This window comes from Rhineura floridana, chromosome 9 (assembly GCF_030035675.1).
Source record: "Rhineura floridana isolate rRhiFlo1 chromosome 9, rRhiFlo1.hap2, whole genome shotgun sequence".
Taxonomy (NCBI): Eukaryota; Metazoa; Chordata; class Lepidosauria; order Squamata; family Rhineuridae; genus Rhineura; species Rhineura floridana.
The window spans coordinates 122,765,291-122,790,301 of record NC_084488.1 but is presented as its reverse complement, the minus strand read 5'-3'; the positions used below and the strand labels follow the sequence as shown (position 1 = coordinate 122,790,301).

Here is a 25,011-nt window from a genome sequence, read left to right as displayed (position 1 = left end):
CAGCCAGCATGGCCAAGGATCAGCGATGATGGGAGCTGTCGTCCAGTAACGTCTACAGGGCCACAGGTTCCCCAACCCTGTTGTAAGGGATTGTTCAACTTTCAAGTTGCCGTGTGTCACTTGAAAGTAGGTATCTAGGTACTACAGGGATTAGGAGGATACACACTTTGAGAGTGCGCTGTTTATGATTTTAGAACTTAAAATAAGGAATCTAAGATCATAAGGGAAACCTATACAATACCGTAGATATTCACAATAGCATGAGATAGCTACTATGGTAGAGTGCAGGGGTGGGGAACCTGTGCCCTGCAGACACTGCCGGACTGCAACTCTCATCATCCCTGGCCATTGGCCATGCTTGCTGGGGAGGGTCAAAGGTTGCCCAACCTGGAATGGTGGTTAGAGTGTTGGTCTAGGACCTGGGAGACCAAGATTCCAATCTCTGGTTGGCCATGAAGCCCACAGGGTGACCTTGGGGCAGTCTCTGTCTCAGCCTAACCTACCTCACAGGGTTGTTAACATCACAAGAAGAGCTATCTTGGGTCAGGCCAGTGGCCCATCTAGTCCAGCATCCTGTTCTCACAGTGGCTAACCACATGCCGCAGTGGGAAGCCACAGGATGCAGGGGGAGGAGCAGGGAGGCCCATGCACACCACCCTGAGCTCCTTGGAGGGATGATGGGATGTGAATGTAAAACATAAAAGTAACTTAGAAAACAAACTTCAAAAAATACTGTATGCTTAAGAACGTGAATGTGCGAGTAGCCTATTATGAAAGGAGGGTGGTGATTTGAGGGAAAGGAAGGAGATTTTCAGGGTGCAGAAAGAGCAGGGGAGAGGTGTTGAGTGTCACACAGGAGCATTGGGAGAGGCAGAGAGAAAATCTGCTTGTTTTGTGCTGAGTTTAAGCGTGCTGAGTTTGGCTGTTCAAGCTTCCGGGAGAGCTGGAATGCAGCCTCAATCTTGCTGGAGCCGCAGAAGTTTGGGAAAAGATAGAAAATGCAAAGTAGTGTGAAGTGTGTGTGTGGGGGAGAGAACTCCAGCTAACATTTGGGCTAGTTGGGGAGAAGGATGGAGCTTGGTTTGAAGGGTGTACCTTCCAAGCGGTGTTCCTTGTCTACGGAGCTGAGGCAGGATGGCTTTGAAAGCTAGAGGGCTTCAAGAGGAAGAAAGAATTGAAAGAAGGTGGAAACTAGGGAGGGAATGATCTGTCTATTTCGGTTCTTTCAGATTCTCATTTTTCTAATCTTAAATTTGGTTCTCTGCATTTCTACTTCTACAGCAATTTGCAATTTTTTTAAAAAAAATCCTCATGGAAATTCTCCAGCATTGTAATGCAAATTGCTCCTAATCAGCACATTTTTATATAGTTTTGACTAATGTACACATTTTGCATGCATTTTTGTATGTTGTTTTCACCATTATATATTGATTTTGTGCACACTTTCCCCTAATGTATGCATTTTTGTAAACAGTGCTTGGTTGGAGAACCGCACTGTAAAAAATTCGGGCAAGTGCAAATTGTGAAGGATGGCTGTGATTCAGTTCTCATACTGTTTCAGAAAATGCAGATTTGCTAAATTCGGCTTGAAATGCTAAGTGAATCAAATTTGTCTCCCATCCCTAGAAGCAAAAAGGGATGGGCTACAACAGTGGTTACCAACCCACCCACCCCCACCCCATGGACCACTTGAAAATTGCTGAGGGCCGTGGAGAACCACTTCGTGATTTTTCTGCCTGTTGTAGCAATTATTGCAGTACAATAAAATGCAATTAAAATCAGTTATGAATATTCAGTGCAACTGATATGCCATGTCTGTAATCCGCCTTGGGTTTCATGAAAAAAAGAAAGGCTGGGTATAAATGAAATAAATAAATAATAATGTCTCATATTCAACCATAGCATTACTGACCACCTGAATGAAGCTCTCACAGTTTGGGCAACCCTTGGGCTATTTCTCATGCAACGTGCTTGGAGGTTTCTTTTTGGGATATAAGATTTCTTTTTCTTCATAGCCCCATCTTTTACCCCTGGTTTTGAGTTGAATAATTAAAATAAAGAGCATAAAGGCGTCCCCCTCTTCCTGCTGTCTCCTGTCCTGGGCAGAGCTTGGAAAAGTTACTTTTTTGAACTACAACTCCCATCAACCCAATCCAGTGGCCATGCTGGCTGGGGCTGATAGGAGTTGTAGTTCTAAAAAGTAACTTTTCCAAGCTCTGGTCCTGGGATTAGAATGCTAAATGTTTTTAAATGTGTCTGTTGGGAATAACACTGACTCCCTGGCATGTGACAGCAGGGTAAGAGTAGTCCTGATTAACATAACACATGTATTCCAGATCAGACCCTTTCTTAGGGGAGCCTCAGGCATGCTACAGCTTTTAAACAGATGATAGGAAGACAGGATTTGAGAGATTAAATCAAAGGGGCAGCAAACAAACACTCCACCAGAGGGGTTGCTTCGGGTGTATGTGAATCTCTGAAATTGACTCCTTTGCTTTTCCTCTCTGAGGCTCAAATAGATCCTCTATGTCCCAGTTCAGTTTGGGCATAGTGTTGCTGTCTGAGTACTTAGCAGCACTGCCTTTAACTGTTAGAATGCAAGACGCAGGGTCACTTTCCTCAACCGGCTTCTGCTTTTGGGTCCTGTTATGCACAGACCAAGGAGTCCATCCATCTCCATGCTTTCTCACACACTCTAGTGTAGATAACATTGTTCATTTCACATTCCACAACCAAAGAAATTCCTTGCTGGATCAAACCAAGTGATAACCCAGTCCAGAACAAGTGTTGCAGTTTAGAGATAGCTCTTGTACATCTACAAACCCTGAGTGTGTTGATTAGGGTTGCCAGATCCAGTCCCTGAGACTGATCCTGTATCTTTAGGAGAAGAGAAAGTCAGCCAAGTGCAGGTGTTCTTGCAACACTGTAATGGGAAAAAACACAAGGTGGAATTCTCCCTTTCCCCTGCTCAACTTTTAAAGATACAGAAGACCTCTTGGTTGCCAGGCCCAGCCTCCAAGAGGTCTTCTGTATCTTTAAAAGATGTGCAGGGGGAAGGGAGTATTCCATCTTGTGGTTTTACCCATTACAGTGTTGCCAGAACACCTGTGCTTGGGTGACTTTCTCTTCTCCTAAAGATACAGGATCAGTCTCAGGCCATGGACCTGGCAACCCTAGTGTTGATAGATCACTACTGGTTTCTCAGTGTCCCTATTCTGGCTCCATTTCTGTTGATGCTCGGCTACAGCAGAAAGGTATGAATCTTGGAAAGAATTCTAGAAAACTTGAGACACTAGGTGGCCCACAAGAAAACTGGCCTAGTGATCTGCCAGCAGACCGTGATTCGTATGCTGCCCACCCCACATGCCTTAGATGCTATGGCACTTCAAAACCCATAAATCAACCTTCCCCAACATGGTGCCCTCCAGGTGTATTGGAACTACAACTCCCATCAGCCCCGATCAGCACAGCTGTGTTGCCTCAGATTGACGGGAGTTGTAACCCTAAACATCTGGATTGTTCCAGGTTGGGGGAAGGCTGCCCTGAGCTATTCAACAACACAGGGATAGGGAACTGCTTCTAGCCAGCAGGTTGGATCCTTATCACCACCACCCCCAGCCAGGTTTGACAGGCAGGCAAAGCCACCCTCAACCTCACAATGGTATCGGGTGACTTTTTTTTACCCACAAGTTTTGAAATGAAACTGGTTGCGAATTCAAAGTGCTGTGCGCAGCTCTTTCCAAGCACCAGTGTTTAATATGTGACAAGCCCTGCAGGATGCTCTACGCAGGTCTTTGCAGAGGAAGCTGCCAATCAGCTGACCTTTCACTCAGCTGCCTCTTTATGGAATCAGCTAGGTGGGTGCAGTTTGCCAAAAGGGCCTGGCAGGCCAAATGGGGTGGCCTGGTGGTGGGCCTAATTAAGGCCACGGGCTGGAAGTTCCTCACTGCTACAGCCACAGTGTTGCAGTGGGTCCATGGAGCTTGCAGGCCTGTGGTCCTTTGAGAGGAAGGGCAGGATATAAATTTAAGTAAGTAAGTAAGTAAATACATCAACAAATCTCCCATCCAAAGATCCCACACGCTTTCTGATTCATAGCGTCTGATTCATTTGGAACTGGTAAACTATGTTTTATGTTAATGACGGAATGCATCAACAATTTATCTTACATCAAACATCTGTTTCTGATTGTTACAAAAGGAGCCAGGCCTGAATGGAGGCCAGACTGATAGGAACTCTATATTCCTTGAGACACCAATAAGGAATAGAGACGAGACCAGAGTACTGCAAATACTTGCCTTTATTTGAACCTTTGCAAAGGGAGGGCCACTCTCAAGTGGCTCTCCAGAATTGCTGACAGTCATCATATTTATAGGCTATAGATGCGTCACATACATAACATTAGAAATGCATAGCTAATCAAGAATACATCATTGTTTAATTTCTCAGCATCTGTCTATTCTGGTCCACTTCTCTGTTCTTCTTCCAAACTTCCTCTATCCTTGACCTTTGGTTCGATAAGCTGGGAACAACATTTTTAATTGTTAAAGAAGCCTATAAGCGGAAAACTCCCATACTTTTCATAAGGGAGGCAAGCATATGTTTCATTTAGCATTGTTTGATTTCATTTCAATACAATATTTTAGTTTTAACCCATTGTAACATGATCATTGAGATTTCACAAACAACTTCCTTTATCCAACAATCTTTTTCTTAGTCTATTTCTAAAAGACTTGTCAATTTGTATACGTTGTTGTAATTTGTTGCCGTACCCTGCTCGCCATATAAAGTTGTGATCTAAAGGGTGTTGACAAGTTGTGGGCAACCAGTGTACAATCTGTGTACACAAATCATTGAGCTGCAAACTTGTCCAGTTATTAATATGTAACTTGCAACAAGTGCACAGTCTGTGTTCACGGTGGTTTTGGTGTACAAATCAACAAATGTACCCTTTTTGCTACAAATGCTTCTGCATGTGTAGAGGCCGTTTGTACCTGCGTTCAGCATAATGGGGTGTGGAAGGAATACTTTCCAGTCGTTTGATTGTGCTCCAAAGGACAGAGTTGATTGGAAATACACATTCCAATGGACCATTGGGAGAGGGCTCAGCAAGACCTTTTGTGCCCAAAATATGCCAAGCAGAGTTTTATAAAGGGGTTACACGTCATACATATGTCACAGCTAAAAAAGCATACCTTATAACCATTTATAGTAATATCTTACACATTTTGGGTGGTCACTTTGCATATTGTTACCCTGCCCATCCATTTGCCAGTAAGGAAACCACTCATCTATGGATGCTATCCCGAGGATGGTACCAGACAGCTTCGGCTTGTTTACTTAAACTGACCTTCCTGATGTGAAATCTTTCTGCTGACGTCAACTTCCCTATTCCATATCTTAGGGCAATTTCAATATTACTTTCGCTTTTAGGCAGAGCCAAACTGCACCTTAATATTTCAGGCTTCTGATTTACCATAGAAGCGCAAGCAAAGGCTTTTTGTAAGGCCTGATAGGCCTTCGTCATTTGATGAGTTTGTACATCATTCCTCACAGGCTTTTTAGTTTAGAGAAAAGGTGAGTGAGAGGAGGTGACGTGATAGAGGTGTACAAAATTATGCATGGCAAGGAGAAAGTGGATAGAGAAAAACTTTTCTCTCTCGTAACGCCAGAACTCACGGACATCCAATGAAGCTGAATGTTGGAAGATTCAGGAGAGACAAAAGAAGGGACTTCTTCACACAGTGCTTAGTTAAACCATGGAACTCATTCCCACAGGATGGTCACCAGTGATGGCCACCAGCTTTGAGGACTTTGAAAGAGGATTAGACAAATTTATGGAGGAGGCCATCAAAGGCTGCTAGCCATAGTTAGAGGCAGCATGCTTCTGGACACTAGTTGCTAAAGACCGCAGGAGGGGAAGAGTGCTCTTGCACTCGGGTCCTGCTTTTAGGCTTCCCACGGGCATCTGGTTGGCTACTGTGATGTGGACTAGATGGGCCACTGGCCTGATCCAGCAGGCTTTTCTTATGTTCTTAATGTGTGGACAAGTCTATTGTTAGTAGAATGCGGAAGCCTTAGTAAATTTTTGTTAGAACCTAAACTGATCCTCTTTGGTTGGAAGCTGATGTACAGTTTCCTGAGAACAAGACCGTTCAGTATCGTGGGACTTGTTAGCCCAGCCCTATTTGAACCCGGGGGAAAGTCCTGCTGGAAGCATCAGTCAGAATGGAGGCAACTCTGGGCCAGAGACTGGTTCATAAGCATCCTTAACCATCTTCCAAGATGTGCATCCTCGGGGCTGGAATGTGTGTGAGAGAGACAGATTAGTAGTTACTAAGCGGCCTTGCTCAGCCACAAAGACAATTGGGATGGTGCCCAAGGCGCATCAAGGCTGAACTCCCCTTTGAAACAAACAGGGCCTGTGTAATCTTTTCAGTCCTGTACTTTCCTGATAAAACACCTGGGACTTACCAGTTTCTCTGCAAACAACAAAGGAAAGCTCCCCCCCCCCCAACATTCTTTGGGTTGGATGTTACAAAGTTTTTGTAGTTTGGCTTTTGTAGTTTGCCTTGCGGACACCCACAGCCCCTTTACATCCCTGGTAATGAGAGATTCCTTTGAGCCATCTTGGGCAAAGGCAGTACAGTAGCCAAAAAAGTTATCTCAGTAGGTCTCTCTCCCTCTGATTTGCTCTCTATGGAGCTTGGAAGTGCCAAGGCAATAGTTAAACAGAGGCTAGCGGATATTGACACCCAAGAGCTCTCGGCAGCTGCCCAGGGCCCCTGCTCCCCCCTGACATTGGGCCTATCAGGGCTTCCTTGTAAAGATGGAATGCCCTATTTTAGCTGGTTATCTGTTCCCAAGTATAGGAAGGCATTTTCATTGGCCCGATTTAATGCCCTACCATCTAAACTCTTGGAGGGCAGATACAATAAAATCCCAAGCAGCAATAGACGCTGTCCCTGTGATAACGTCGAAGTGGAGACTACCTTACATGTTTTGTTCAACTGTAGATATTATGCAGGGCCCAGAAAAGATCTAATATACCCAATTATGCAGTCCTTCCCTGGCTGACCCCTTGAGTCTCTTCTGATGGCTCTACTTGAGGGTTCTGACAAGGCAATTACAGTGCAGGTGGCAAAATTGCTGAACCTGGCCATTTTAATCAGACCCTGTAAGATTGTAAATGGCAACTAACTCAATTGGATTGTTTTTTTGTCTGCTTTAGTTTCTGATTTCAAGCATTTTTATCTTTTTATCTTTAATATTTAATACCATGTTTTTGTATTTGTGGTCGGTCGACTGTAAATAAAGATTGTTGTTGTTGTAGTTTGGCTTTTGATCAATTACAGTATTGATTTTTTTAAAAGTGAGGCAGAGCCAGAACATGTAATGATTGACCAGTTGAAATGCAGAGAAAATTGAGAAAATCTAATCTAATCTAATCTAAGCATGTACACATGGAACAGGGAAGTTTGCTCACACACTCTTCCCCTCCCCTCCCCTCGGTACTTTCTTTGTGGTAAGCCTGCTTTCACCAGCCTGGCACCCTCTGGGTGTTTCGAACTATAAATCCCATCAACTGCTGTGCTGGTTGGGGCTGATGGGAGTTGTAATCCAAAACATCTCAAGGGCACTAGGCTGGCAAAGACTGTTTGATGCTTTTGCCCATCTCTTCTGTATCACAGAGATAAACTTTGGTGTAGGGTTCTGTCTGCAGTTTCTGTTTCATTTTTAACCAGTTATTTTCACACTTCTGATCAGATTTCATTTATTCGGTTTCTTCTTTCTTCCTTTCCTTTTTTTTTCTTTTAAGAGTGTCTTTCCAAATGACACAATTGCAGTTATCTGCTTTCCCAGTTAATTCTCTTTTTATTTCTTTTTTGGCATTGAAAAATGGAAATGGACTACCTTCAAGTTGATTCCGACTTATGGCGGCCCTATGAATAGGGTTTTCATGGTAAGCGGTATTCAGAGGGGGTTTCCCATTGCCTCCCTCTGAGGCTGAGAGGCGGTGACTGGCCCAAGGTCACCAGTGAGCTTCGTGGCTGTGTGGGGATTCGAACCCTGGTCTCCTAGGTTGTAGTCCAACACCTTAGCCAATACACCACACTGGCTCTCTTTTTGGCATTAGAGACATTGAAAGCAAACAGGACTTTCAATGGCTCTAATGCCAAAAAACAAATAGACCGCTTGATAGTGAAAAACTTTGTGGAAGTAGAAAAGAATGAAATGGCCTAAGTGCAGCCATCTTGGATGACTTGTATCTTTGACAAGAGAAATGAACTTGTTTTTGAGTCAAGGAAACCACAGAACTTGCTGTTCAGTTACATTTCAGGTTAATACCTGATTAGGCACATGTTTAATAGGAAATAACAGCTGATGCTGCCATTGTGATAACCTAAATGTATAAATACTTGCCTAAGAGGTTACAATGGCTGGAGATCAGCTCAAGGACAGGAGGCATTCTGTCCAGTTGCTGTCTCCCTTGCAATTGATCAAATAAAGTGTCTCTGGCTTTGTTGCAACCCAAAATAGAGAGTGGATGCTTGTTTTCTTCCACAACCTCTTAAGTGTTTTACAAAAAAACATTAACATTATCAATAAAAACAAGTAATTAAAACATTTTTTAAAAATGATTAAAAACAACAGTAGACTAAAAAGAGATTTAAATGCATCAAACATCTTTGTGTCTGGATAGGCTTGCCTAAACAGAAATGTTTTAAGTAGGCACCAACAAGAAAACAGCAAAGGCATCTGCCTGAAGTCAATAGGCAGGGAGTTCCAAAGTGCAGGTGCTGCCATGATAAAAGGATGACTTCTTAAAAGTGAGGAACGAGCATTATATGGAACCTGCAACAAGGCCAGTTCTCATGTTCAAGCCTTGCACCCCAGATGGAGTGGAAGGCCTTTTCTCATGCTTGCTTCTCTGTCTGTCTGTCTTGCAGGAGGAGAGGCTTGAGGTGCAAAGCCCTGAGTGTCACCATGAGGGGAATACCACATGATTTCTGCTCAGAAGAAGTTCAGCAGCTGCTTCACAACAAGTTTGTTGTGATCATGGGTGATTCCAGTGAGTATCTGAGCTGAGCCGCTTGTTAACATGGCAATTGGACTGCTCCGGGAACTGTGCCGACGAGAGAGCGATTTGTTCCTCACCATAACACTTCCTGACTTGCAACATTCAGATCAGGTTCTCTAGATTTTGATGGGAGTATACAGACACGACACCAAACCCATCCTGCAGTGTGTGCTGACCTCATCCCTGCCTTGACATCTATTGAACATAAATTTGATGTGCTGAAATTGGAAATTTGATGTGTAACATGTGTTTCTTAACTCCCTTGCAGTCTCCTCAGATTCTTTCCATCTGGTGGTAAACCTGAAAGCTTTTGTTTTTGTTGGCATGTGATGCCAAGCTATAGTTAGCCTACAAACCTTGGCTTGCTTTAAAACAAACTATGGCTTCAGATTGTGGTTTGCTGACAGTAAACAAGACATGGTTAAACTTCTAGGCAGGGTTCACATGTAACGTCAAGCCATGATTTAATACACTATAGTTTCATAAACCATGACTTGGTGTTGTATGCACATGTGGCCATAGGGATTGACATTACTATTATTCCTCCTCCTCTTGTGTTTAGTAGCACTTATGTGAGCTTCATGGCTGTGTGGGGATTCGAACTCTGGTCTCCCAGGTCATAGTCCAACACCTTAACCACTACACCACACTGGCTCTCTACAACCTGGGAGACCAGGGTTGGAATCCCCAACAGCCATGAAGCTCCCTGGGTGACCTTGGGTCAGTCACTGCCTCTCAGCCTCAGGGGAAGGCAATGGGAAACCACTTCTGAATACTGCTTACCATGAAAACACTATTCAAGGGTCACCATAAGTCGGGACCGACTTGAAGGCAGTCCAATTCCATTTGAAGAGTAGGGGCAGCTGTCTTTCTGCTTTTGCATCCATTACTTGTCTTTCTGTAGAGCAGGAATGGGGAACCTCAGGCCCAGGGGCCAATTATGGCTCTCCAGGCTTCTCTGCTTGGCCCTCAAGACTCTCCAGGCCACACCCCTCACAGGCCCTGCTTTGCACCTTCCTGTAGTGTTTTGCCTACTCTGACACTGCTTGCTTGCCTGGACGGAAGATAAAGAGGGCAGTATGAGTACGTTGACATGTTGCTCCACCCTCTGATACTCCTGGCCTCGCCCACCACTGGCATGGGGCCTTCAGAGAGTTGCCCAGAAGGGAATCGGCTCTTGGGTTGAAAAAGGTCCCCACACCTGTTGCAGAGCATCGGATCTCATGTGCAGTGTGGCTAAAATCCCAGAAAGCTTACATTGCCCTTCATTTTTGCTTCCTGGGAGCTACTATCAAGTTTGTCCTGCCTGCACTTGAAGAACTCAGACTCAGACATGGCTGTGGGTTTTTTCTTCTTCATTGTAGTAATAGACAGTTTCAGTTTAGTGCTCTTTGTGAATCTACCTACGGCTTACTCAGAACTCAGCACCTCTCTAGGTCTAACTTGGCATAACTTCGTGGCACTAAGATGTTGATTCAGCAAACACTCCCCTCCCACTCTGCTTAAGTAAGGCTGCATGGGCACCTTACTTGCATGTGCCAGCTGTCACTGTTGGGAGTGCGTGCGCAGGCGAAGACTCCGCCTCAACTGTGCCTGTTGAATTTCCTGCTCCATTTGCCTCCTGGCATGAGGCGAAGGCGAAGCCTCCATCACCGTCCTGTCTTCCCCCTCAAAGGGAGGAGGGCGGCATGTGGGGCAATGTGGGTGCAGGGAGAGGGGAAGCTTCAGTCTGGGAAAAACCGGCTGGTCAGGATGACTCTCCACAGTGGTATCTGGAGCTGCTGGGGTTGAACTGTCAAAGTCCAGAGGTGGGGTGCTTTCTGAGTCCAACTCCCTGCTCGGCCCTTCACCGGCTCAACCATCCCACACTTAAGTCCTCCTCCTCCTCCGCTTCGTTCTCGTCAGTCCACCCCCTTCCAGCAGGGCTCACGGCAACATTTTATTTTTTCACTATTTTGGGGTCTCTTTTAATTTGGCATGTTCTGTCTTCAGAGTGAAGTGTTGCTTATGTTTTCTGTTTAATTAAACAGGAATGCAGAAGATCTGAAAGCCTCCCCCCCCAATCAAACATGGGGGCCATGAAAGGAGTAATAAACCATGAATAAGTTCATAGAATCCTGGAATAGTAGAGCTTGAAGGGGCCTATAAGGCCATCAAGTCCAACCCCCTGCTTAGTGCAGAAATCCAGGTTAAAGCATACCTGACAGAGGGCTGTCCAGCTGCCTCTTTAAGGCCTCCAGTGTCGGAGAGCTGGGTTCCTTAAGGCCAAGGCTAGTGATTTCTCCCAGATAACGTTGTGGCTACTCCCCTTATTTTTAAAATAGATGAGGATTATTTATCAAGTTTGTCCTTGACTAGTCATGAAGCGAGACAGCTCATTTTTAATTAATGCACAGTTAAAAGTACAGCTGTTGTAGATTCAAGTGGAATTTTTGGGTGTGTGTGTGTTTTAAGTTAAAAGCAAAAAGGATCTATCTTGCTATTGGGCTTCCCAGGGCAGGGGTCCATCAGAACAACTTCTTCTTTTGCACAAAAGACCACAGTCACTGGGATGTTCAGTTCATGGCTTTTTATTGGGGAATAAGTATTGCAGTGCACGCTAATAGCTTCCCCCATCAATGCCAGAGGCATTGTTTCAGATACTCACTCTCTCTCTCTCCCCCCCCCCAAATAGTCAGCCAGCGGTTCCACTCTAGAGCACTTGAGCATCCCGTAAATAATGCCCAGCAGTTCCTTGTCTGGCAGCTTGACCGCTGCCTTCCCCAAAGGGAAGAAGGAAAAAAACCCTCTTGCTCTTTCCTTCCAGCGCTGTGCCACCTCCCAGAGGTTGCAGCAAAAGAATCTGCTGAAGGAGGTCTGTGCCAGTGCTTATCCGCTTCAGGGACTTGGGACAGCTCCCTTCTGCAGGCACAGCTTGTGGCTCACAAAGTTCCTCCCCCAGTTTCCTGGCCAGAGATGCAGTTAATATCACGCCAGCCTCCTCCAAGTGCTTCCTCCCCGGTTGCCTGTTCCTCTGCCGGGGCTCCAGCCAGCCCCCCCCCTTCTGCCTGTCCTGAGCTCTAAGGAGCCCTGAAATCCCAAGGCCAGCAGCTGCGCCTCCTCCCAGCGGTTTCTTATCTGCCTTATCAGGCCACTCCGTGGGCGTGATGGGGCCCTGATCCTGCCTCTTGAGGTGGTGGAAAACACAGACCTCCACACTTCTTTTCCCAGCTGTTTATTGGTGTGAATTTGACACCATGCCCTCGCGCTGTTGAAAGCTAAAGTCTCTATTTTTTGCCTCTTTCTCGGATGTGTGTGTGTGTGTGGGGGGGAGAGTGTTTTGCAGCCTAGTTTTAAAAATCTCCCCAAAGTTTGGTAGCTCTCACATTATACTTGTGATGTGAGGCCAGAGGGTTATTTCTCCTTTGAAGTGATACCTTTCCGTGTTAGAAAAGAAGGGGGCAGATTTATGGTGGGTATGAAGCCTTGTTCTGAACCTTTTGGCTGACGGAGGAGGGAACTTTCTTTGCTTGGCCAATATTTATGACTCTCAGTCCTGATAACAAAAAGCCAAAGGGTTCCAGACTGCTGTTACAGGAAGGGAAAAAAAAGATGTCCTGGGATCTTGGTTTTTGAAGTCATATATTAATGGGAGGCTCCTTTAATTTTAATGTGGGAGAACCAGTCGGAATGCAGGAAATGTATGAACAATCATCTCTTGCCAAGAGGGTTCGCATTGGTGCACAGGCACGCTTTCTTGACTGATACTTTGGCTACCCTCCCCTAGAGTGTGCAGGGAAGGGTATTTTCTTTCTGGAGAGATGCTTAGAGAAAATGGAAATGGACTGCCTTCAAGTCGATCCCGACTTATGGCTACCCTATGAATTGGGTTTTCATGGGAAGCCGTATTCAGAGGGGAAAGAACTCTTTATTTGTTTTCATTTTCATTTCTGCTCTCTTTCTTTTTCAACTCTTCAAGCACACAGCATTTCACTACTTTCTGCATCTGGGCCTTTCCCCTCCCCCCCAATTTATCACATTTATTTGTCACTACATAAAATTCCTCGAAGCAGCTTACGGTTGTAACAAAACCAGGCACGTACAAAAGTTTAAAAATAAATGCCTAAAGAATAAAATGACATTTAGTAAAAGCACTTTTCATTTGGCCAGTATGGAGAAGCAGCAGCTGTTGCTTGAGTCTTTGTTTTTCCATCCATATTCCCCATGCGGTTCCGAACTTTGCAGAAGCTTTTCCAATTTCCCCAAGATGAACTATTTTTGCAGAGGTTCTGCATCTCTCTTTACTTATCTCCTTTCTAATTTTAAACCCTGCTTCTCCCTTGTGGTAAAACTGATTTTACGCAGTGATCTTTCACCGTTGTTTGAAAACGCTTCGGGGGCTTTAAAGAAAAAAACCTTCTTACCTGGGACACTGCTTGAGAACCTTGGATTTTCCATTGGAGTGGTGTTATTCATTAATTTATGCTCTGAATTAAATGTAGCTGATTCACAAAAATAAGGCTAGGACTGGGCAGGCAGCTATGAGAGAACTAGAAAAGGTCCTCAAATGCAAAGATGTATCACTGAACACTAAAGTCAGGATCATTCAGACCATGGTATTCCCGATCTCTGTGTATGGATGTGAAAGTTGGACAGTGAAAAAAGCAGATAAGAGAAAAATAAACTGATTTGAAATGTGGTGTTGGAGGAGAGCTTTGTGCTTACCATGGACCACGAAAAAGACAAATCATGCTGGGAAAAACAGCAGGGAGTAGAAAAAGAGAAAGGCCAAACAAGAGATGGATTGATGGAAGCCACAGACCTGAACTTACAAGATCTGAACAGGGTGGTTTGTAAAAGATGTTATTGGAGGTCGCTGATTCATAGGGTCTCCATAAGTCATAGTCGACTTGAAGGCACATAACAACAACACACTCACCCATTTGTAGTGCAAAACTGTAGTTTCCCCCCAGTCTAGAATCATTCATGTTCGTCCTCAACATGCTGCTTTCAATTTAGATTGATTGTAGATCCCACCATCCACCTGGGTGGTTGTGGTTATTTGCTACACATTTGAAAACCCTCCACTAGATTAGCTTATTCTGCACATGTCGCAGGTGAATGGAGAAGGAAGTGGCGATTGCCCACCCACAGTGGCACTGTTGCTAAGTTGCTGCGACTGCCTACCTCTGTATTCAGATGGACACATCTAGGGATTATGTAGAATCCATCTGCAATGAGCTGCTTCTTTTTGTAACGAAACAAATTTCTCAACTGTTTTTCAGGGGCAAAAAAAATGTGATCGTGGTAGATTGTGTGTGGATTCACTAATAGGCAAAAAATCTTGCGGTTTAAGAACATACCTATAGCCCACAGATATCTCTAAATGTAAATGGACTGCCTTCAAGTCGATTCCGACTTACGGCGACCCTGTGAATAGGGTTTTCCTGAGGGTGAGAGGCAGTGACTGACCCAAGGTCACTCAGTGAGCTTCATGTCTATGTGGGGATTCGAACCCTGGTCTCCCAGGTCATAGCCCAACACCTTAACCACTATGCCACACTGGCTATCAAACTTGAAAAAGCCGGGAAACTGGGCAGCTATAGTGAATGCACCAGGGGAGCAGGAGACCTGACCTGCTCTCTGAGATACTGTACTGCCCTAGAAATTTGTCAAAATGCAAACACAATTTGGGTTGGTCTTTCACAGTCCAATCCATTTGCTGTGTAGCTTTCAAGAATCTGGTAACATGTGCCTCTGAGCATATGGTGAGCTCTCTGTCTCCATTGGTTCTAGAATAAAATGTCATGCATATTCAGCTTCAGTCCTCCTTGACAAGATGTGTCTTATTCCTCTTTCAGTTTACCGATCGATGTATAAAGACCTGATCTACATTCTGCAGACAGACGAGCTGCTCACCCGTGAGAAGCTACAGGACAAGGTGGTTTGTTCTCTTGGGTCTGGAATAACGATTTCCATGTTATGCGCCTCCCACACACAACCCCATTTTGGACAATTGTTATCAACCGTTGTTTCACTGCTAGCATTGCCAACCCTTGTCTCACATGTTTATATAACCCAGTTTGCAGCTAATGGGAACCTTAGTGCTCCAACGTGCTGCTGCGCAGATGGCAATTGTGTCTTACGCACCCTGTGGAGCAGGTCCAGTTTGTGCTTGTCACAGTAGATAAGCATAGGAATTCTGCCCCCCAAATTAGATCGGCTAGAGACCTTGCATGCTTTCTGCTTTTCCCTAAACGTAGCTCACTTCAGCGCAGATGGAGCTTCAGTCTGGCGTCAGGCCTGGTCATATCTTATTAATTCCTCTAGTGTAAGAGTGTTGCTATAGGTGCACGTATCTTCCTGTCAAACTCCAAAAAGCAGGCAAATTGGACTGCTATCGTGAATGCGCCAGGGGTGTGGAAGACCATGCCTTCTGTCTGAGATACTTGTACTGGCCTACACATTTCTGAAAATGCAAACACAATTTGGCTTAGCCTTCCACAGTCCAATACACTTCCTGTGTCACTTGGAAGAATTTAGTATAGTGCTGGCAACAGCTGCAGTCAGCCTGAATAACAGAAACCAGACATGTGAGACAGGAAGTAGATTATACCATGAAAGAGCACCTGAAACTGTGTTTGAATTTCCACATGTTATGCTTGTTTCATTTAACAGGGAGGAAGCAACAATATAAAGACAGTTGATTGGTCTTCCACAGCCCAATGCACTCCCTGTGTAGCCTGGCAGAATTGGGCAACATGTGCTTCTGAGCATATGACAACTGCTGGCAACACCTGCAGTGAGCCCAAATAACAGCAATATTACAAGTGCTGTGCTGGTCACATTTTAGCAGGGAGGAAGAAACAACATTAAGAAATTCACATGCAGAAATTCAAACACAGTTTCAGGTGCTCTTTCATGGTACAGTCTACACTTCCTGTCTCACGTCTGGTTCCTGTTATTTGACCTAATTGTGGGTGTTGCCCGCGCACACTGTATGCTCAGAGGAACATCTTACCAAATTCTTCCAAGCTACTGGGGAGGAATTCACTCTGAGGCAATTTGCATAGCAGCAGATCTCAAGTTTGTGATATATACATATAGTATGTTGCTTTTGCAGAATATAAGAAAGACATAAGTGTGTGATTTCTTTTGCAACTGTTAGCTGCTGGAAGGGAGGGGTAAGAGGTAGCTAGTGAAGCGAGAAGAACAAGGTAAAAATAGATAGATGTCAGGAAACAGGTGCGAGAAAGGCAGTTGTGGTTAAGCTATGTTTTGACTAACTAACAAGCAAGGGGGAGGGAGATATACCATATATGGGTAATGGTAAATATGGGTATGGGGGAGTTAAAATATGAGTAATGGGAGATGTAAACAAAGGCGGGACTTCCTGTAACATGAATAGGCGACACGGATAGGTTATAAACCCTGGAGTACTCGACCAATGAGGAAACGGGAGGGAACGAAGCGTCGGGGTATAGGATAAAAGAACTGTACCAATGTCACTTGGGTGTGCCTACCTAGTGGACGCCCGTTCTTGCAAGAACGTAAAAATAAAACTTAAGTTGCTGCTTCACTGATGGTCTCGTTGTGGGTCTCTTAAGGAACTGTTGTTTCTAACAAGTTTATTCAAAAACAGTGCTGGGGAGCTGAGCAGAAACATGGAAATCTACTACAGACTCTGACTCTCAGCGCATGGTGCAGGCATTTTATAGTCTTTAAGTAAGCAAGAGAAACCTACATTCATACATTTGGAGCATGTGTAATAGCTAAGGCAAGAACAAAGGAATTGCTTTGATCCTCATTCTGTTATCCGTAAATTACTATGGCAACCTTGTTAGGGAGTTAGTGTTAGCTGACAGTGTTGCGCCTAGAATTTGATACTTCAAGGATGGAGAAAATAACAGAGACATGCTAATACAGTTAATTGTGCTGTTAGCTTGTTTTCCCTAGCTTTGCAGTTTATTGCTCTCTTCCTGCATACACTGACCTTCTATATACATTCACAAGCAGAACCAAGGATTCAGATACCCATAATCCTCTGTTTCCATACTACACAGGAAATGCGTTGGACTGTGGAAGACCAACTGAAATTGTGTTTGCGTTTTCACAAATTTATAGGCCAGTACAATATGTCAGAGAGCAGGCGTGGTCTCTTGTACCCCTGGAACATTCACCATAGCCACCCAATTTTCCTGCTTTTTGGAGTTTGATAGGAAGATATATGCACCTATAGCAATGTTCTTAAACTGCAGGTTTTATGATGATAGAATCTGCCTGTCTTTTCCAATGGTAAGAATACTTTGATGCTTTGCAGAGTTCAGTGGGATTTACTGCCATGCAGACATGCCTACAACAAGGCTGTGCATGGACTCCCCCCAACTGCTTTGTGGCCTCATTCAGCAACACTTAGAGGCCCAAAGGTTCCCCACATGTAGTTTATACCAAGGATGGGGAACCTGTGGCCATCCAGAAGTTGTTGGAGTGCCACTTCCATCACCTCTGACTGCTAGCCATGCTGGCTAGAGGTGATGGGGAGTTGTAGTTCAGCAAATGTCTGGATAGCTGCATGTTCCCTACCTCTGGTTTATATTATGAACCATCCTATTTCTTCTTCACAGCCTTTACCTCAGTGCAGAAGGACTGGCTTTTATTTATTTATTATTTGATTTATATCCTGCCCTTCATCCCGGCAGCTTCTTCTGAAGTAAAAAAGAAAATGCATATTGCCATCCAGGAGGGAGTGTTATCTCCATAAGACCACTAAGAACAGAGTCTAAATTTACTTAACTGTACCATTGAGTATCTCATCAAATCAAGGAGCAAGCCAGCATTCCTTGCCCAGTTGCTAAGCCTCCTCCCCTGACATGTTCTTCAAAACAAGAAAACAAAAATCCCCGTAGACAGAAAAGTAGCATGGTGAAAGGACAGTATAGAACTCATTTATGACTGCAGTTACCCCCATGGTGTTAGGAAATATTTTATTTCTAGGCCCCAAGAGTTGTTCAGAGATGCTAAATTGTAGTCAGAGCTAGTACCGCAATGAATGATGGAACTAAGAGAGGGTGGGGAACACTCTAAGTTTTGTTTCTTCTCTCTCATGAGAGATCACACCCAGAGGCGCCTCTCAGGCTGTAACATCTTGGAAAGGAGATAAAATGTATCCCTTCTGGATTGTTGTTATTTCTCTTGCCTTGTTTCACTTTACACATCCTGTGCATTGTATACAAACTCAGCACAAAGGAAGAAGTGTTCCCCAAATACTTTGCTAGAATTGTATCCATAGATTTACGTCATACTGCTGAGTGGATAACTTTTGCAGGCATACTAGTCCTATCTTTATCTCTTTCACTGGTGTCAATCTAATTCTCTTCCTCGCCTTCCTCAGTTCTTATCTCAAATTAAGTTTTCTTAGATTGACAAATGTATAAACTCTTTATCAATTCCTCGCTTTTTAAGAATTATGAGAAATGTAACAAGGATAAGATGTGCTTGCTTTATCTCTGTAATACTGTATTCCCTGTCTGTTATGATTTTAGTAACATTATATCTTGTTTTGCTTATGAAACCTATATAAATGATGCTTCAATTAATAAACGGTGCTCTCTTCCCTGTCAGACTGCTTTCTGCACAGTTTAGAGACCCCTTTTGATCAAGCAGTATTGTGTGTCTACTTTCTGTTTATGTTTGGTATCTGGCTGGACCACTGAGACAGGTAAATTACATTGCCAAGCCTGCACTCCTGTCCAGGGTGGAGGGGTGCGTTAGCTCGCCCCTTCAGTAAAGGGGGCTCGCGTAGATTTGGACCCAACAATGGCACCCTTCTGGAGGTTTACATAAGCACAATTCACAAGGAAACCTTACGGAAATAATACTGTTCAACGCGGAAATGCTTTGTTTACAAGCCTGCCAATTTTCATGGAATTCTTCAAAAAACTCAAGAGAGAACTCACAGTAAAAATGTTGTTTTCTTTTTCCTTTTAGAACTGCAATTCCCACCCACCCAGCCGTTCTGGTAGTCTAAGCGCAATGCACAAGGAAACCTCACAGAAATTACAGTGTTCAACTCAGAATTGCTTGCTTAACAAGTGTGCCAATTTTCATGTTGTTCAAAAAACTGAAGGAGAATCCACAGGTTAAAGACAGAAATCCAGAAGTGTTTAGTCAAGTGGCTATTTTGTCTCTGCTTTTAGAACGCTGGGAGGGGGAGGGAGGCCGATCTGCAGTGGGTCGATCTACACATGTGGTGCATAGTCATAGGGTCCCATGTTAATTTTTTAATCAACCATTATATTTTTTGACCCCCGAAAGGCACACCTCCTATCAAATGGGCTATCAAATGGGGCAACTACAAGTGCTGTAGCTGCAGTCATTTTTCTTAAAATGGAGGTGAAAAAAATTGGGCAGAAACAGCTTGGGAAAAAGTGCACTGCGGTTCCTGGTTGTCTCGGACAGAATTTTTAACTTGAACCTGAATTCTCCCTGGATTTTCTGAATATCGCCACGAAAATTGTCACGTTTGTTAAGCAGGCACTTCTGAGTTGAACGGTACAAGGTGTGTTGCTTTCTGTTGCCATTTGCGCTTATGCAAATCACCAGAAGGGAAAGCGGGGGTAATTTTGATTTAATGTGGTAGAACTTTTTTTTACCCCATTGCCTATCCACAGTCACTTACGGACCCACTGTTAAAGACCTTATCTTGGAAGACAATCTTACTTGGCCACGAGTGATCACCAGTGAATATAGTATATAGGCGCTATTGTGCCTGTATAATAAATAAGTAAACTATTGATAAATAACAGGTCAGAAGGGGGGGGGGATTGCTTTTCTTTACTGTCCAGAAACAGCTTCCCTTTGTTTTGGGTCAATTGATGTGATCCCAGGGTCCTATCAGGGTACACTCTGGGCCCAGAAGTACTAAAAATATCCAACTTGGTCCTACATTTATGGCCCACTGTGGAACAGCTGGGTCAAGGCCTAGTCACCACAGAACCATTTTGAATAGAGACCTTATCCCAGTCTGCGGCTATGTTGGAATAGCTTTTTAAAATGTTTTTAAAGGTTTTTTTTGTTTTAATATATTCTAAACTGCCCAGAGAGCTTTGGCTACAGGGCGGTATATAAATACAATAAATAAATAAACAAATAAAGTCTGTTTTTAAGATGTTTTAGAGTGCTTTTAGTGTTTTATTTGCCGCCCTGGGCTCCTGGGAGGAAGGGCGGGATAGAAAATTTAACAAATAAATAAATAATAAACCATCTGGCTCCTTTCCCCTCATTTAAACTTTTTTTAAAAAACAATGTATTTTTAAACCTTTTTTTAAAAAAGTTTTCAAAGCTTTTTTTTTTAAAAAAAGATCTTTTTAAAGTCTGTTTTTCGATGTTTTAAAGTGTTTTTAGTGCTTTTGTTTGCCACCCTGGGCTTCTGCTGGGAGGGAGGGCGGGATATAAATCAAATAATAAATAAATAAGTGAACGTGAAAATCCAGAGGCCCAGACTGAGAAAGATTGCTGCCCTCCCTTTGCAACAGACAGGCTTTTTGTGAGCCACAGTTCTAGAGCAAAGTTTTTTTTCCTGTTCCATAGCTGTGTAGGCCTTCTCTTCAGTCCTCCTGAATCCTCCCCCCCCAAAAAAAAATAAGAACAGGCCTTTAGGTTTGAATGATACTCTGGCTGTAAGTGATCCAGAGAGAGTGATGCTGATTTCCACTTACAGGGGGAGAAAACTTTTGAAAATGATCGCCTAGTGGAGTGGAGCAACTTCAACCGTGGGACCAGTTATCGGGAGGTACGCGAGTACTGCACCGATCACCACCTCGTGCGCTACTATTTCATCTCCCGTATTTATTCACCCTACATGGAGAGTGTCCTGAACGACTTCCGGACTGACCCTAAACCAGATGCTGTCATCTTCAATTCTTGCCTCTGGGACCTCAACAGGTAATGGTGATCTTTGTGGTCCCATTGCACTGGGATGGGGCAGATCCAGAATTGTGCTGCATTTCAGTTGGGGCTAGGTCTGTATTTCCCAAACGTCTGATAACAGAGGCATCGTTCACTCTAAGGGCCCACAAAATTGGCCTTTAGTGTGTGTCCTAGCAAGAATGCCCTCTCCTCAGAGGAGCTCATGCCTTCCCTTTCTGTTTGTGGGCTTCTCGGAAGCATCTGGCTGGCCTCTGTTGGAGACAGGATGCTGGGCTATAGACATATTGATGGACCAATCTACCTCTGCATCAGATGAGGTTTTGGATGCTTCCATTGCTCCTTGATTCAGAGATTCAGCAGAATTATTGTGCTTCCAACTCCCCTTGAAAATGGACATAGTTTGGGAAAAGGCCAAGCTAGAGAAGCTAGTCATGCAGAGGTGTGATGGGCAGACTCCTCCCTGGCTTGAAAGCAGCCTTTATTTCATTTATTTAGTCCTTAGAAGAGGACGCACCACGTGGGTATTGATGGGATAGGAAACGACACTTTTGTTTTCAACAGACTGAATATTCTGGGAAATGTTTGAAGGGAAGGAAACCTTTTAGAAAATACTACAAAACATTTCCTCTTTGACAGTTCTTGGTGTCAACTGAATTCTAGGGAGGTTTCAGCATGCAGGATAAGGCTGTGCACTACCTCCAGTTTCAGTATGCCTTTGAATACCACTTGCAGGGAATCACGGGCGGGAGAGTAAGGTTGCACACAGATCCTGCTTACAGCTTCCCATGGGGGCACCTGGTTGGCCACTGTGAGGACAGAGTCTGGACTAGATGGGCCACTGGCCTGATCCAGCAACCAGGCACTCCTTATGTTTTTATGTAAAGATAATAAAGTTTTCATGTCATTTCTATTTCTTCAGCTGTCAATCAGCCAGCAGAACTTTTCCGAGTAGTCAAAGGCCTGCTTAATTGTGATCATTCTGAAATTACAGAAGATCTCTCTTCAACTCGTCAGGAATTTGCTACTTATTTTGCGAATAAAGTCGATCAGATCCGTTCCGACTTGGACGCCAATATTGATGCAGTCCCTAAGGATGTACCTCCGGCCTCTGTCTGTCCTATTAAGATGGATTCTTTTCAACTTGTTCAACCTGGAGATATAGATAAGCTTCTTGGAGGAATGAGGCCTACCACCTGTCCACTTGACCCTTGTCCCTCCTTGATCTTGAAACAAGCTAGAGGAGGACTGACCACATGGGTATGTGGGGTGCTTAATGCCTCCCTCCACCAAGGCTCTCTTCCAAGTTGCTTAAAGGAGGCACTTGTACGACCATTACTAAAAAAACCCTCCCTAGACTCACTGTGTTTGAGTAATTATCGACCAGTTTCCAACCTACCTTTTCTTAGTAAAATAATAGAGCGGGTGGTGACCATCCAGTTGCAACATTTCCTAGTGGAAACAGATTAACTTTTTTTTTTTGTAATAATTTTTTATTATTCAAATTTTCATAAAACAGACACAACAAAATCAAACAACAAAAACAATACAACAAAAATAAAAAGAAGAACTTGACTTCCGATTTGTTACAGATCAGCTATAAGTATATAATATATATCAAACCTGTCCCCTAAAACATACAAAATTCACTTTTTTTCCATAGTCTATCTTAATTAATCATCAAATCCCATTATCATCATTTCATTTTCTTCTTTCAACAAAAAGTCCAAAAGAGGCTTCCATTCCTTAAGAAATGTTTTTTCTCTAAGAAGGCATGTCAATTTGTCCATCTCAACTAAGTCCATTAATTTCAATAGCCATTCTTCCATTGTTGGTATTAATTCCATTTTCCACTTTTGTGCATATAATAATCTTGCTGCCGTAATCATATATAATATTATTCTTCCATATTTCTTTTCCTTTTGTTTATCCATAAAACCCAATAAAAAAAATTCTGGCTTTGACTGAATATTTATCTTTAAGATTTTTTGCATCATCCTACCTATCTGTGCCCAAAATAATTTTGCCTGTTTACACGACCACCACATATGATAAAAAGATCCTTCTTGTTGTTTACATTTCCAACATACATTAGAAACATTACTATACATTTTTGACAACTTTTCTGGAGTCATGTACCAACGATACATCATTTTATAAAAATTTTCTTTAAGATTATAGCATAATGTAAATTTCAAACCTTTTTTCCACATATTTTCCAATTGATCCATTTGTATATTATAACCAAAAATTTTTGCCCACTTGACCATACATTCTTTTACTTGTTCTTCTTCCATGTCCATTTTCAATAAAAATTTATACATTTTTGCAATTATACATTCATCATTTGTACACAAACCTATTTCAAAATCAGATTTATTTATTTCAAACCCATACATTTTCTTATCCAATTTATATCTTTCTAACAATTGTAAATAGGCAAACCATTGAGAACTATATCCTTCCTTTAATAGTTGTTCTCTCTCTTTCATTATATATTCTCCATGCACATTTTCTAATAGTTCTTGGTAAGGTAACCATTTCTCTTTTCCAGCCATTTCTCTTCTATAAAATGCTTCTTGACTTGAAACACATAGTGGTATTTTCAAAAAAAACCTTGTTTTGTATTTATTCCATATTTTCAACAAAGGACGTCTTATAAAATGATTATTAAAATCCACATTAACTTTTACTTTATCATACCATAGATATCCATGCCATCCCCACTTCAGGTTGTGACCCTCCAAATCCAATAATCTTTTATTCCTCAATAGAATCCATTCCTTTATCCAGACTAAGCAACAAGCAGCAAAATAAAGTCTCAAATTTGGTAATCCGAGTCCTCCTCTTTCTTTGGCGTCTTGTAATAATTTAAATTTAACTCTTGGTTTTTTCCCCTGCCAAACAAATTTAGAAATATCTTTTTGCCATTGTTTAAAAGGTAAATCAGAGGATATGACAGGTATTGTTTGAAATAGAAACATCATTCTCGGCAATACATTCATTTTTATTACAGATGTTTCTACATGCCAGTTAAGGGGAACTCGCCCCAGACAACTGGTGGCTGTGACGTGTTCCGGTCCTCCTCACACCCACAGGATTGCTGGTAGTTCTATCAGCCAACCCTCGGATCTCCAGTTGCTGCTTTTTAATGCCAGATCGGTAAATAATAAAACCTCCCTCATCCATGACCTAATTGTGGATGAGGTGGCCGATCTGGCATGTATTACCGAGACCTGGGTGAGTGATCTGGGAGGTATTAATCTCTCCCAGTTGTGCCCACCTGGGTATTCGGTTCAGCATCTGGGTAGATCTGAGGGTCGGGGAGGGGGAATCGCTGTGGTCTATAGAAGTTCCATCCCTCTTGTTAGGCACCCTATCCAGATGGCTAATGGTCTAGAGTGTCTGCACATAACGTTGGGTCAGCGAGACAGACTGGGAATTCTGTTGGTGTACCGTCCACCCTGCTGCCCAACAGCCTCCCTAACTGAGCTGACAGAGGTGGTCTCGGATCTATTGTTGCGTTCCCCCAAACTTTTGGTATTGGGGGATCTCAACATTCATGCTGAGGCCGCTTTATCTGGAGCAGCTCAGGACTTCATGACCTCCATGACAGCCATGGGGCTGTCTCAATTTGTTACTGGCCCTACGCATGTGTTGGGGCACACTCTGGACTTGATTTTTGCCACTGGATTAGGGGATGGTGATCTGAGAGTGAGGGATTTTTCATCTATTCCTTTGTCATGGTCAGATCACCGCCTATTAAGGTTTAGACTCACACTGTTTTCTCCCCTCTGCAAGGGTGGAGGACCAATTAAGATGGTCCGTCCCCGGAGACTAATGAATCCTGAGGGTTTTCTGATGGCTCTAGGGAATTTTCCGGCTGATAGAATTGACGGTCCTGTCGAAACCCTGGCCATGCTGTGGAATACGGAAATGGCCCGGGCAGTTGACACGATCGCCCCGGTGCGCCCTCTCCGTTGCAGAGCTCAATTGGCTCCCTGGTTTACTCCGGAGCTAAGAGT

At 43.4% G+C, this 25,011-nt stretch overlaps 1 protein-coding gene across 13 annotated transcripts in view; it reads left to right on the top strand.

Annotated features, from left to right (window-relative positions):
* The window catches only part of LOC133363901 (uncharacterized), an 82,650-nt gene that overhangs the window by 28,272 nt on the left and 29,367 nt on the right, over positions 1-25,011 (top strand). For 8 of the 13 annotated variants that reach the window (XM_061583602.1, XM_061583596.1, XM_061583597.1 and 5 more), the window contains 4 exons: positions 7,922-7,963; positions 8,952-9,073; positions 14,923-15,002; positions 20,781-21,004. In XM_061583602.1, the coding sequence (XP_061439586.1) occupies positions 8,989-9,073; positions 14,923-15,002; positions 20,781-21,004 (389 nt within the window). In that variant the 5' untranslated portion in view covers positions 7,922-7,963; positions 8,952-8,988. The remainder of the gene's footprint in view (positions 1-7,921; positions 7,964-8,951; positions 9,074-14,922; positions 15,003-20,780; positions 21,005-25,011) is intronic. The other 5 variants (XM_061583603.1, XM_061583593.1, XM_061583599.1 and 2 more) reach the window with 2 other exon arrangements.